General features: G+C 57.5%; 1 protein-coding gene across 1 annotated transcript; it reads right to left on the bottom strand.

Moving 5' to 3' along the window:
• Positions 1-11,277: 11,277 nt before the first annotated feature.
• UTS2R (urotensin 2 receptor) lies at positions 11,278-13,363 on the bottom strand. Its single transcript, XM_006053378.4, has one exon. The coding sequence runs from the start codon at positions 12,913-12,915 to the stop codon at positions 11,761-11,763; it is 1,155 nt and encodes a 384-aa protein (XP_006053440.1). The 5' UTR covers positions 12,916-13,363; the 3' UTR covers positions 11,278-11,760.
• Positions 13,364-14,700: the final 1,337 nt, after the last annotated feature.

Raw genomic sequence — 14,700 nt, 5'->3', positions numbered from 1 at the left:
AAACAGAGGGTCATTCCCTGGCCACTGGAGACCGACTTAAGTGCAGACAAAGCCAAGTGGGGCCAGCAGCCTCCACTCGGGGAAGCAGAATCAGTGATCATGACACCTTGAGAAGGTTCTGGGGGGCAGGCAGCTCCAGGGGCAGCAATAGTGGGGCTGGGAGAGCTAACGGTGCTGGATTCTGGATGGAGGTGAGCATCTGATATTCTGGTAGCTCTGTGCAGAGCACCCCAATGCTGCCGGCCCCTGAGAGTCACCCTGACACTGTGTTCATGCCAGGCTGGGCTCTGCTCCATCACCGGCCAGGGTCCCTGACACAAGCCTGGAGTGTGCTCCCAATGTGGCATCCTCAGCTCACCTGGGACTTCCTGTCCAGCTGAGGGTCTGTCTGCACAAGCTCAGGTCTTTACAACCCCCTCCTCGTCTCAGAGCCATCCATGCCTTTTACGTAAAAGTAATGGTCATGGGAGCCAGGAATGGTAAATAGACTAGCCGTGGGGGAGGCCTAGGCAGCACAGCCAAGGGGGAGGGTCATGTTCATCAGTTGGCTTCTGCCAGGGTTGGGCAAGGTTTCAGGGCTGCCCTACAAAGCATCTGGCCTGGGGTTTGGGTACCTGCTGGGAGAAGAGTTAGTCATCCTGCTCCACCCGCCTTGAGAGAGCCCCAGAAATGGCTGTGGGGGCAGGACTCTCCTGGCCACCCTGACCCGGGAGGAACCGCAGCACCTTCTCCTCCGCCCACCCAGTGTGAACACTTGCCCCCTATGTTACAGAAGGCTGCACCCTTGGCCACCACAGCCCCACGGGTTCCCCAAGCTCTGCAGCCATCGGGCTCCAGGGAGGGGCAGAGTTTCTGGACCCTGGGATGAGCCCTTGTGAGGCCCATAAGGCTTCATTGAGGGTCTGGAAGCTGGGACCCTTGGGTCTGCACCTCGGTCTGCCGGGAGTCCCTCCTGCTGGCGGGAGATGATATGCATGTCTCAGCACTGTGGGGCCTAGCTTACACGTGCAGACGATGACGTGGGGTGTGCTCCCCTCTGGATCGTGACGACAGGTTGTGGGGAGGTGGGTCCTCCATCCCCACAGGAGCCTGGATCATGGTTCCTATGTCTAAAGGACTTTGGGCAGATCTGGGAAGGATGAAGGCCAGGCTCTGGGTGGAAGACCGGGGTGACCTCAGGGTCGCAGTGCTTGGACACACTGTCTCGAGGTTGGACCAGCGGCCTCAGTCTGTGCAGGAAAAGCTGTCTCCTCCCGTCCGGGTTGTCCTCTGGCTTCTCCCAGTTTGGCTTTTCAGAGGTTGGTTGCTCTGGTCTCCAAATGGGATGCTGTGAACTCTGATAGGGAAGCCCAGCGTGGGCCTCTCTTTGTTCTGTAACTTTTGAGTTATCTGAGTGACGCTGTACCCTCAGTTTGAGGATGGGCAGACATCCCTGGGTGTTCCATGGCCCACATGGCCACTTGCTACATCTCAGGGCGGTCATGGTGGGGCGGGCGTTTAGTTGTGGTTGAAGTGTTTTAGAAATAACTAAGATACTGGTTTTCATTGACAGTCTTTGCTACTTATCCTATTCATACTCATCACAGAGGTTCTTGGACAAAGAAATAAAGATTTGGGCAAAAACAAAATTGTCCTTTGTTTAAAGAAAAAATGTGTAAGCCCCGGAGATATATGTGCACGTGCTGGGTGGCCCCCAGCAGTGCTCACCTGGGGCCTCGTGAGCTCCTCAGTCCTGCAGGGAGGTCCTGACCGAGGGTGGAGGTGGTCTGTTTCAGGGAGAAATGGGGGTCCCGACATACCCTCTGCTGAGTGACTTATTTCCTATTAAAAAGTGTTTAGCGTCTGAATCAAAGAAGGTGAGCATTGGTCTCACTGCTGGAAAGAGGGGCTTGCCACTCCGGCTCTGCTGGCGAGCCAGCCACCAGGGCCAGGCCTGAACACGGCTGAGCCTCCATGAGAGTTGAAGCCGAAACGTCAGGTCAGGAGCTGACCCAGTGGGGTGGGACCTGAGCTGGCCTTCCTCCCTCAGGCTGCAAGTTACCTTTCCTGCCCTGCACAGGAGAAAAGGGCAAGAGATTGCAGAAGTGACCGCAGTGTGCCAGGGAGGGCGTCCAGGGCAGGTGTGGCCCCACCAATTGTGCGAGAGTTGGGCTTGGCCAGCGCAGGGATAGTGGGGTTGCTTGTGTCCACCTTGAGGCTGGCTTTGCCGCTCACAGCCTGGCGCCTCTGCTGTGCCAGGCCTCTGGCTTCTTACTGAGCGGGCAGGTGCAGCTGATGCCTCACCCAGCGCAGTGGTGCCTGGGCCTCAGGGAAGCCTGGGAGGAGGAGGGTCTTGGGGTTTGGGGAGGCTTGGAAGGTGCTCAGCAGCAACAGATGGCAGGACCAGGCATCAGCACGAGCAGGCAGGAAGGACGTGGCTGTGCCATCCCCATGATTTGTGTGAGGCCCGTGGGCAGGGGCCGCAGAGCAGGGGGCAGTGGCTTCAGGGGGTTGTTGCAGGGGCCACAGGGCTGTTTCTGGAGGGATGGGGGATTTACAGAAATCTCCACAGCTGTCCACCCCATCTCAGGGCTGATCCAGAGCAAAACACCTGCTTGTTCCCCTTCAAGTTACAACTGGAAGCGCCTTGAAGGGTCTTGGGATCCATGCTGGTTCTTAGTCTGGATCTTCTAATCCTGGAGCCACTTCTCTTCCCTGTTCTCCCCTCCAGCATGGTCTTCACACGAGACTGGGACCAAACCGCCCCCGTCCCCACCAGCCCTCAGCCCCCAGGCAGCACCAACTCCCAGGTACCTTGTGGGCTTGCACTGTGGGGCCTTGGGTGGGCCTTATAGGCTTGTGCCGAGGGTTTTCTCATGCCGTCTAGGGAAGTGGTCCCCACTGCCAGCCCCCTAATCAGTGGCATCTCTGCCCTGCCCACTGGGTACGGCTCATTTGCCTTCTGAAGTCACAGCATCTCAGGGCCTCCCACACCTTCTAGAGGTTTTCACAGGGAGGAGGAGTGTGGGGACACTTCTGCTCATCCCTGAGGCTAGGCGACCAAGGACCTAAGACTCTAGTGATGTGAGTCCCCAGCGACACAGCATCTTCCAGAAACCAAGCCAGTCACACCAAACTCTGGGCCCTGGCAGTGCTCAGCCTGGGAAGGAGGGGCTGTGGTGGAGTGGGATGGGCAGCAGGTGGGAGCAGCAAGATTTTATCCCCTAGCATGTGTACAATCTGAGACACATTGACAGGTTACAAAGCAGTACTTTGGAAGGAATGATGCTAAAGCTGAAACTCCAGTACTTTGGCTACCTCATGTGAAGAGTTGGCATCACTGACTCGATGTTCGTGAGTCTGAGTGAACTCCGGGAGTTGGTGATGGACAGGGAGTCCTGGCATGCTGTGATTCATGGGGTCGCAAAGAGTTGGACACGACTGAGCAACTGAACTAAACTGAACTGAACTGAAAGCAGATGAGATGGAATAGCAGATTGAGGCCAAGCAGGGGAGAATACCAGTGAACCAGACATCAGTCAAACTTCAGGCTGGAGACTCCTGGTGGCCCCGGGGAAGAGGGAGACATCCTCAGTCCACATCCAACCCATGTCGGGGTCTCCTTGGACTCACTGATATGTAAATACCAGTTTCTTAACTTGATCTTGAGTTTCAGGAGAAGTGTAGTGCCCCCATTCCTCCCCGGAGGAGACCCTCCAGGCTTCTGCCATCCCAGCGCCTCCCACCCCCCAGTTACCCCTCTGTAACTGTTCACCCCTGGGGGCCTGAACCCCCACCTCCTGGCCAGCACACCGTGCCCTGCAGAGTAGTGGGAAGGGTCTGGGCCAGGGTGGATGGCTGTGCTCTATCTCCTGCAGATCTGTGGGCCCATCTTGATGTTCCTTCCGTCTCAGCACCTTTGAGGCCAAGCAGATCCCAGTGGACCTGGGGGTGCAGGTCAGCCCCCGGTCCTGAGGCCATCAGAGACACCACTCCCACCTGCAGCTTGGGGGTCATGGCTACTAGCCTCTATCCCAGTGGACCCAAAAGGCGGGGGCTTGGAATCTTGCTGTGGCCACACACCTGGCCAGGTGCCCAGCTTGAGCCCTTTGCCCCTGCCAACTGTCCCTGGGTTTCCTAGACATGGGGGGGCACTTACTCATCTCCTCTCATTCCCCTTGATAAAGAACAGACAGCTGGGGAACACTCAGGAAGGACCTCATTCCTGAAAAATTCTGGTGAACAGGGAGGAGGAGGAGGAGGGAGGGGAGAGGAAGGGGTGGTGGGTGGCCGCTGTCCAGGGTCTCTGCACACCCAGGGTGGGTCCTGGACCAAGACCTCCTTCCCAGGAGAAAGCGGGCCATGTGCTTATACCTATTGCCCGCTCCCAGAGTCGCCGGCCCCCCAACGCCCTCCCTGCCCACCCCACATAGCCAAACCTGCCCCTCCCCCTGCCCTGTAGGGACTCTGAGGCACTAGCAAGGTTTGTGGGGTAGAGGGGATGTGGCAGGGAGTCGGGGCGAGCAGTGGGTGTTGTAAGGTGAGTGCAGAGAAAAAGAGTGAGCGGGGTTCTCAGGCAAGAAAAGGAAATTTATTAGAGGGAAAAGAGAGGGTGACTGGCTCTTAAGGAGAACCAGTGTTCTCTCTTTCTGACAGAGTCCTTCTTATACCCCACCAGTGAAAAATTCTCTGAAGGGATGGTCACATAGCCAGATGTCTGGAATCTGGTGATCTTGCAGCTTTGAGAAGATAGGTGCCAGTGAGATAACAGGATGCCATTTGGGCAATTTGGTCAGTCTCACGGATCACTGTGATTTATTCTTTGTTTGCGAGGTTGACATAATGAGCCATCTTATCAATGAGACCCCGTGCGGGCCCTATCGCATGTTCTCCTGTGCCTGTGTCTCTATGAGGACAGTGCAGGGTGGGGGTGGGGTCGCTGTTTCCTGGGGACCCCCGCCCTCCATGCCCACCAGCTCCTCGGAACCCTCGCTGAGGCCTTGCATCCATGGTGTGTGGGTCTTGCCTCCTGGGGCCGGGCTTCAGGCACAGACCCCTCATAGGGGGATTTGGACCCCTCAGCCAGGTTCAGGACCTGCCCAGGAGACCCCAGCTGGCGCCCCAACTTCACTGTCAGCTCAGGCGGCCCTCCCATATCCGTCACAGGTGGTGATGCGGGCTAACGTTACTCTTTCAGCACCTCCCCCATCCCTGTAATCATTCATGCACCAGGACCACCTCCTGGCCATGTCTCCCGGGCTTCAGCTGCCCACTGCCCAGCCTGGCGTATCGTGGAGCACACACAGTCCATCCCAGCTCTGCCCAGCTGCCGAGGCTTGGGGAGGACACAGGATGAGGGGAGGAGTGGGGAACATTAGGAGACCAAGGGCAGAAATGGAGGTTCCCCATCCCCCATCAGGCCCCAGGCCTGGCCTCAACTCGTCGCGGCCCTGGGGAAGAATCTTGGCACGGGGCAGCCAACTCTGATGCCCAGGCAGCCTCGGCATTTCACACTGACACACAGTTTTGGGTTGAGATCAGGCTCTGGGCTTTCAATCACACTGCGGGGTGCCTCAGGCCATGAAGGGCAAAGGGGAATAGACCCACTGAGCTGAGGATGGGTGCTCCTGGCTCCTTGTGGGTCCCGCGTGGCCTGGTTCCTCAGCTGTGAAGTGGGAATAAAAAGAATTTTGTAAAAACAAAAGATGACCCAATGGTGAGCTCGCTGAGGGGCCCTCCTGGGGGGCCAAGGAATTTGCACATGGAGGAAGGGCAGAGGGGGTGGACTGGAGTTCCTGGGCCGCAGAACACCCAGCTGCCTCCTGGCTCTGATCCTGCTCAGCACTCAGGCCCACCAGGCCTCTGTCTCCACAGCTCCAGGAGGGGAAAGGTGGCAGGACAGAGCCATCCCGCCTGGGGGCCCGCCCTGGGCAGCTCAGGGGATGGGGCTCTCCTAGCTTGGCCCCAGGAGAACCCCCCCACCCTACCCCCTCATGGGCTTGGGCCCTTGGCCAGTCTGGGAAAGGCAGGAGTCTGGTGCTCTTGGCTGCTGGCTGTTGGCAGCCTCTCGGTCTTCCTGCTCAGAGCGTCATCTGTCTGGAATGCCAATGGAAAAACCTGCTCCTGCAGGTGGCCCCGGGGCTCTCAGATTCCCAGTTTGGTGGTCTGTGGGTGTATAGGGCTCAGGCTAGACTCTGGCCATCCCCACCTCCTGCCTGGGGTGGGGGCTCCCCGCTTCTGCTTGCTGAGGTCCCTCCTCTCTCTTGCCTGGTGGGTATGTAACTGGAGGTGCCTGTGAGCCGAGGGCTTTCTCCAGGATGGAAAGGAGCCCCAGCATCCTGCCCCCCAAGCCTGGCCCTTCAGGTGGGCGTGTTCAGGCGTGGAATCAGGTCAGAGTTCAGGTCTCTACAAATTGGCTGGGCCGCCCTACCAGGCAGGCCCACTGTCGCTGGTACTGCCCACCCCCGAACTCCATTTGATAAGGATGGTCTACAAGAGCAGAGAGAGCTCCCTGGGCAGGTAAGCAGCGGAGTCTACTGGTTGTAGGTGCAATCTGATTCCCAAAGAATGAGTTCCTGAAAAAATTAGGAGTAGCGGAAACTTTGGACTGTGTGTGTTTCTTTGTTGATGAGAAATTTACACCAAGTGCGCAGTCTTGGGCGTGCAGCCGGTGACTCGGGCACTCTCTGTGCTGGTGCAAGAGCTGGGCTTTCTCCACCTCCCACCCCTGGGGACCCACGGGAGATTGGAGGGCGGGACTCAGGGCACAAGTTTGTGGACTGGGACAGGCCACTCTCCTGGGTCTGAAAAAGCCCGCGGGTCAGCAACCAAATCCTGGCCAAGGCTGAGCTTCTTGGAAACTGTCCGGCCTGTGGGGCAGGAATGTGCCTGCACCTGGTAAATCCATCACCCGAGCCTCCACCACTAGGCTCCTGGATGCCCCTGCCTCCTGTGAGCTTGGCTGTGAACTCGGCTGTGCACTCATCCGGCTCTGGTTCCTTCCCCCCTCCACCATCTCCAGGAAGACAGAGGACAGAATATGGAAGGGCAGCAGGTCCCTAGCAGAGGGACACAGTTTGTCCATTCATACATTCATTCAGTCATTCACTCCCCAGTGGGTGCCGGCCACCACTGTCCTGGTCACAGGCCCCACAGCCTGCCTGATCACTGTCCCCGCTCCTTATTTTCGCTATAGGAACTGAGGGGAGCGGGCTGGGAAAACTCAGGGAAGAGGGTGCAGGGGGTGAGGATGGGATGGGGAGACATGCCCATAGGCCTGGCCCTGATGCAGTTGGGCACCCAGTCCCCATGGCTCTGTGCCCAAGGTCTTCTAAAGGAGCTTCACGCACCAACCCCAGCAAAGACCTCCCCATCCAGCCAGTACCCTATTAACCCAGATTCATGGGAGCCCTGCTGGAACAAAATCCATATTCACAAAACATTCCATTGGAGCACAGTTAGTGTCTCACAGAGGGATCCCAGCAATCTTCTCTGAAAAGAAATTCGTTCCCCCGATGCAGGGTGGGGGCTGGGGGTGGTCCTGGGCAGTGGTCAGGGACCCAAGTCAGTGTAATGGTGCTTTGTAAGCTGTCAGGAGCACTGTGGGCTGAGCCTGGCCTTGGTGTTTTGCCTCCTCATCTGCAAGTCTGGAGGTTGGGTGGCTGGCATTTAAATGCCGAGACCTCATCCATCACCCTGAGTGACCTTCAGCATGAATGCTCATCCATCAGTCGACAGCCTGCTCATCCCCACTGCTAACCACCACGGCCCTGGAGGCCCAGGCTGGACTCAGACAGCAGGTCCTCTTAGCTCCTGACATCCTGTGCTGTGGGAGAGGAGCACTCACTGCACCTCCCATCCTCCCTACTCACTTCCCACCCCCTCCCACTCCTCTCTCCCCCATCCTCTCCTCCTCTTCTCTTCCCCCATCCCTCCCCTTTCCTCCTCCCTCCCTCCCTCCTCCCTTTTCCACACCCCCTACTGGCCCCTCTGCCCAGCAGGGCGGTGGCCCCAGGTGAGACCTCCACCTGGTTTCAGGAGCTCAGTTTGGGTCTGATGCTTGTAGAATGGAGAGTGACACTGTCCCCATTTTCTGGAGTGGCGGCCCGTGTCCCGCTCCCTCCGTCCCTGGTTGCATGTAAAGCAGCTCCGTGCACAGCCTGGTGGTCCCCTGTTCAGGAAGAGCAGAGGCTGTCATCCAGGACGTCTAGTGAAGACTGTTGGGTCACTGGGGACCCTGACAATGGGGGAAGGATGCCTGAGCAGAGGCCCAGGCCCAGTGGCACCTGTGGGGGCCTGAGATTCTGGGGCAGGCAGGGAAGGGACAGGAGGCAGGCAGGGAGCAGCCCACCCCAGGGAGGGCCCTGCAGGACAAGGCCCATCACCACAGGCCCCAACGGTGGTTGGGGTGTGTGGGGGTTAAGGTCAGAGGGCCCCAGCGCCCAAGGGTGAACATCCCTTTGGGGCTTCGCTGGCTCTGTTCCCTATGACCTGCTCCCATGGCATCCACACTGCCTCCCATGGTGTCCACACCACCAGATGTCCAGCAAAGCCCTATGGTCTTAAGCCCCAGATAACCCAAGGCAATTTGCAGAGCAAACCCTGGGTTCGAAGCCCTCCTCCCTGCCTTTGAACTATTGGAAAATACTCGGCATTTGGAGAAGCCCCAGCCTCCCAGCAGGATGTGAGGCCTGTGGATGTGCCTGGTCAGTGTCTTCCTGGGGACAGGGAACAGGAGACCTGGTCAGGGCCTTCCCCAGGTTGTGGGGATAGGGTGGTGACCTATCCAGTGCCTTTCTGGGGACATGGGAAACTGGTCAGAAGGGTTCACACGACCCGTAGAACCAGGACAATCCACAGTGAAGGTGGCCATGACGATGTCCCCTTCTCCTGAGGGGCTCTGCCGGCTGCCCCTCCCTCGGTACACATTACCAGGTGGGGACGCCCCAGGTTCCTGGGACAGAGCTGGAGGTAAGGAAGCCTGGACTCACTCCTGTTGGAAGCCAAGGTGATGCGGATGGGAAGGGGGTGCCCCTGCCTGCACCAGCCTACCACCACCCATCAAGCAAGGCCTAGGGCCCCAGCCCTGCAGATGCATGACTCTGAGAGACGGTTGCCATCACAGAGCCACCTGTTTCGAATCCGAGTTTACCCAGAACAGCTGCTCTTTTGTCATAAAACGGTGCCTGCCCAGAGCGAGGGCAGGGTGGGCAGGATGGAGAAGCCAGGAGACTAGGAGCCCTTACGCAGGGCGGCTGGAGGGGTGGCAGCCGCATGGCCACACGGGTGGTCACGGTGGCCTGTTCATTTAGGGAAAAGGTGGAAGCACCTCATATGCCCACAACCAACACGTGTTCATCCACGGGGGCACATTCAGCTCTGCCCACACTACAGAAGGGCGTCTGTTCCCGGAACATGGTGGGTGGGGCTCCTTCAGGAGGCGCTTAAAGTTCTTCCAGCAAAAACGGAGGTTTCTGGGAAAGAAGGAATTCTGCCCCAAGGCTGCAGCGTCTTCTCCCTGAGTTTCCAGCCCGCCAGCCTGCTGCCCCACCCGCCAGTGGATCCCAGACATGCCAGTCCCTCAATCACTATGCCAATTCCTTCAAAGAACCTTTTAATATTTATACGTCTGTCCTATTGGTTGATTTCTTGGGAGCTCCCTGCCTGACAGGACAGAGGAGCCTGGCAGGCCCTACAGTCCAACGGGGTCATAGTCAGACGCAACTGAGCACGCACACCCGGCCTGACAGATGCCCCGAGACTGAACTGTGATGTTGGTTACATGACTCTGTCCTTTCACTGAAAATCATTACTTGTACTTTCAGTGGGTGAGTTTTATGGTGTGAAACTACCCCAGTAAAGCCGTAGCATTTGAACAGGAGCCCCGACCTGCTATTCTAGAGCCCTATTCTAGCCACACACAAGCTCACCCCAGTTGGCCCCTCAACCCAGGGCTCTCTGCTCTCTGGCTTGCCAAGGGCCAGGCACTGTGCCTGATGGGCTGATGACTGTGGGTCTTGAGCCAGACTAGGCCTCCATAAATCACTGATCCCTGACTGGTGGGTCCTGGGGGCCTGTGGTGAGGGGAGAGGGAGGGGCTGTGGGCGGTGGGTCCAGGGACATTGGCCAAGCCGTAGTAGGCCAGTAGGAGTCTCCACGTGGCTGTGTGTGTGAGTACACAGGCGTGAGAGCCTGCTGGACATTTTTAAGCACTCTGAAACACTCACGGTGTTATCATGAGGCTCCCCAGAGGCTGGCAGGAGGGTGGGAGCACTTCTAAGTGGGAGGTGGGAAGACCCGCAGCTATCCCAGACCTGGCAGTAGAAGCTCAGCCAGCCCACGTGGGAGCACTAACCAGGGTACTCAGGTCTTAAATTTAGGGTCAAAAATGTAAGTTCTTCAGTATCATGCCAAGAAATAGTGCAAAGAGCACCTTCACATATGCAGATGAGTGGGGATTGCAGGGACACTTGGGGTAGGGGAGGGTCTCTGTTTTCCAAGTTTGGGGCCTTCTGGGTGCATCCTGGAATCAGGATTCAGGAAACAGAGACATGGGGCCTTGATCAAGGTACAAACTTTGGGCTGTTTTCTTCCCAAGACATTGGGGGTCCCAAGTGGGGCCAGTAGCCTCCCACTCCATACTTAGTGGCCAGATCTCCACCTGCCCACACATTAGGATCCAGTCAAGGCCTTGAATCTGATGTGTGTGCAGCCATGGCTGGGGCCCAGGTGTGGGATGTGAATTAGGGGCACAGTGTGGAGTGAACTGGTCGCCGGAGAGTGGGATAGGGGTTGGGGTAGGTCCAAAACCTTTCCCTGTGGGTGGGCTCTCTGTGGTCAGGGCCTGATGGTTTTGGTGTCCATAGGAGGTCCAACTGGGATGCTGTACACAGGAGGCATGAGATAATCCCCTACTGCGTTGTATGTGATCCACCCCCACCATCCCCCCAAGGTCTGGGGAGGGAGAGGCAGGTGAGCTGCAAATGGGAGAGTAATTCTGGCTCATGGTTTTAGTTTGGGCTCCAAGTTCCTGCCCTGGAGTGAAGTCCCAGCCACCCGTCCTCCCTGAGCAGGTTGAGGCTGGTGGCTCCCTGCCTCACTCGCCCCAGGGTCTCAGGCCCCACACCCAGGGCCTGGCTCAGGCCGGATGGCACCCACCCCCCATGTCAGGAAGGCCTAGTGGCCAGACATGTCCCCTCCCCGGTCAGGTAGATGGGCTCCTCCAAGTGCAGGAGGACGTCCTGAGGGTCCTGCCTCCCTTGACACCCCACCCACACTGCTGTGGCAGACAAGGCTCAGGGAGCTCAGCGTTTATTGTTCCGGGTGCTGAAGCTGTGCGGGATGGAACCACATGGCAGTGGGGAGAAATGGGTGCCACCGGGGCCACGCTCGTGCCAGGAGGAGGGTCCCACGCAGGCGGCTTGTGTGGCGACATGGTGTCACCTGCCACAGTGTACCCTGTCGTGCGTCAGGCACGCAGTCACATCTGCAGGGGGCCGGTGAAGACTCCACTCACCACGGTCTTCAGGAGCTGGCCCTGGGCCCGAGCCTCCCACAGACCCTCACAGATGGACAGGGTTGGGGGCGCTTCTGGGTGTTATGAGGAAAGTAGCTGCGCTGATGGAGCTGAAGTGAGTGAGGGGTGAGGGAGAGCCAGGAGCTTTCTGGAAGAGGCCTGGGGAAGGGAGGCAGACCGTGGGGAGGGTGGTCCAGGAGGGACCTGGGCTCCAGGGGCCACTCCCCACGGCCTACCCCCAGGGCCCACGGGGAGGCTGGGGACGCTCAGACGCAGAGACTCCTGGGAACCGCCTGGGACAGTGCGATGGTCTCAGTGGCTTGCTGGCTGCTGGAGGTCACGGAGCGACCCGAGCCCCGCTGGCAGCGGGTGTGGCCCTGCGGGAAGCTGCGGACGCCCACAGGCCCACCGGTGCCCCTGCTGTGGAGCGAGCGTTGGCGGTAGTCACGGTAGTTCTTGGTGAGCAGCGTGTAGAGGAAGGGGTTCACACAGCTGTTGCCATAGGTGAGGCAGGTGGTCAGGTAGTTGACGATGCGGGCGGAGCGGGGAGCGAGCGGTGGGGCCCCGCGGTACTGGGCAAGGAGCTGCCACAGCCAGAAGGGCAGGAAGCAGGCCCAGAAGAGCAGCACGATGCCCAGGATGAGATAGAGCACCCTGGGGTTGGGCAGCCGCCGCGTCTGCGTGAAGGAGGCCCGCTGCGACAGCCAGTAGGCCCGGGCCAGGCGGACGTAGAGCAGCCCGATGACCACGCCAGGCCCCACGATGCTGGTCCCGAAGAGCAGCGTCAGGTAGGCGCGGTGGGTGCGCTGGCCCCAGGCTGGCAGGCAGAGGCTCTTGTGGCCCCTGCGGACCAGCCGGATGGCCAGCATCATGGGCAGTGCCAGCAGCAGTGCCAGGAGCCACGTGCCCAGCGCCAGGACCTTGCGGTAGCCCTTGGAACGCTGCACCGTGTCCAGCGGCCTCACCACGGCGGCATAGCGCTCTCTGCTCATGAGGGTCAGGGTGAAGATGCTGGCGTGCATGGTCAGGAAGTCCAGGCTGAAAAGGACGCGGCAGCCCACGTCGCCGAAGTGCCACCTCTTGGTGATGTAGGTAGCTACAATGAAGGGGATGCTGAGCAGGTAGAGGAGGTCTGCCAGCGCCAGGTTGATGACGTAGACATACATGGAGGCAGAGGCGTGCAGGAAGCGGCACATGACCGTCAGCGTGTACACGTTGCCTGCCATGCCCACCACGCCCATGGCTGAGAGCACCACCCCGATGGTGCCTGTGGCCACCAGGTCCTCCAGGGAGTTGGGTTCCGTCGGGCTAGCCAACGAGCTGTTGAGGGACGCATTGGGGGCACCAGGCAGCTCGGGCATGGCGCTGCCCATTGTAGCTGGCACCAGGAACCTGCTTGATGGCTCTGGGCTCAGCGCCATCTCTGCCACCTCACACTGGGCTTGGGGCTGGGGCCTGCTGCTCCTTTAGGTAGAGAGGGGGCATCTGTGGGCAACAAGCTTGTCCTGCAGGAGAGGATGCTCATTAAAGATGTAGGTTAGGCACCCCTTCCCACTCCCAAGAGGCCATAAGAGGCCACAGTTCCCACCAGGCTGGGAGGGCTGCAGAGGGACAGTGCTCACCAACCGTGACGCCCCCTTGGGGACTCTCTGTGCAGAACTCTAACACTCTGCTTCAGTTCCCCAGCTATCCAGGGGGACCAGAGAACCACCCAGACCAGTTGCCCCCCATGCATGCCCCAGTAGCATTCCCACCCTGGGCCACAGTGCAAGTTCAAAGGCCTCTCAGCTGGATGGCCTTTCCTGAAAATCAGAGCACAGCAGGCGTGAACCAGAATGGTTCATTCCTGGATGAACCAGGAGTTCTCACTAGGCCTTCTCACTTCCTCATCCCTGAAGGGCAGGGAAGCCCGGCTGACCCCTATGTCTTCCTCCCCATATAGTTCTCCTGTATGTTTAAAAAAAATACATTTTGTTCAGATTGCAAAAGTAATATCTGCCGACTTTAAAGTTCAAATAGGAAAATATGTTAGATAAAGAGGGGAAAGCCCTCATAATCTGCCTTTATTCACATGGGGGAAATAAACCTGATTCCTATCTCCTACCACACAAGAAAACAATTCAAGGTGGACTGTGTACCTGTATGTAATAGATTATATCAATTAATTAATCAAGCTCTGGAAGAAATATAGGAGAATATCTGCATGACTGTAGGTAAACGAAGATTTCTCAAAAAAAAAAAAAAAGGCAAAAAATGCTTTCAGTAAAAGACCCACCAATTGGATTTCATGAAAATTAAGAACTTCACTGAGAGAGTAAAAGATGTAAACCATGGACTGGGAAAAGATTATCAGAAGACACATATCAGACAACGAACTAGTAATCAAAATATATGAAAGAACTACAGATCAATAAAGAGCAATGACTCAACTGAAAGAAAAAAAAAAAAGACAAAATTTGAACAGGAAATTCGTAAAACTGCTGGGAGGACATGAAGGAAATGAACTCCTGAACTGCTAGTGGAGGACAAGAACCATGCAACTGCCTGTGGTGAACAATCTGGCACCCTTAGTAAAGTTGGACACACGTCTGTCCTCTCATCCAGCAATTCTACTCTTAGGTTTATGCCAAGAAAAATCAGTGCAAATGACTGCAAAAAGCAAGAGTGAGAACGTTCATAGCAGTCAGAAGCTGGAAACCACCCAAAGGTCCGTGAATAGTAGTGTGGATAAAGAAACTGACACCCCTCCCCAATAAAAATGCTCCAAGGCGATGAAGAAAATGAAATTATTGAACAGTCAGCAACTTGATGAAATTCAAATATGCTCTGTTGAGTGGGGGGGATGAAACAGAAACCACACACAAAGAGTACACACTGTGTAATTCCCTTTACCTGAATGAAGCTGGGGAAAAGGCAAAATCTCTACGAGTGGTTGAAGAGGGTGTCAACTGGTAGGGGGCACCAGAGAGCACTCAGGGGAATGGACTTGTGCTATGTCCTCATGTGGCACTGGTTACACAGGTGTTCTGGTGGCTCAGATGGTAAAGAATCCGCCTGCAATGCAGGAGACCTGGGTTTGATCCCTGGGTTGGGAAGATCCCCTGAAGGAGGGCATGGCAACTCACTCCAGTATTCTCCCCGTGGACAGAGGAGTCTGGCGGGCTATGCATTCCATGGGGTCCCAAAGAGTCAGACACGACTTAGCG

This window comes from Bubalus bubalis, chromosome 3 (genome assembly GCF_019923935.1).
Source record: "Bubalus bubalis isolate 160015118507 breed Murrah chromosome 3, NDDB_SH_1, whole genome shotgun sequence".
Lineage (NCBI taxonomy): Eukaryota > Metazoa > Chordata > Mammalia > Artiodactyla > Bovidae > Bubalus > Bubalus bubalis.
Note: the sequence above shows the minus strand (reverse complement) of the source record. Positions and strands in the feature narration are given on the sequence as shown.

Coding starts and splice junctions, on each gene's coding strand:
- UTS2R (XM_006053378.4), bottom strand. CDS start 12,915: ATGGCGCTGAGCCCAGAGCCATCAAGCAGGTTCCTGGTGCCAGCTACA.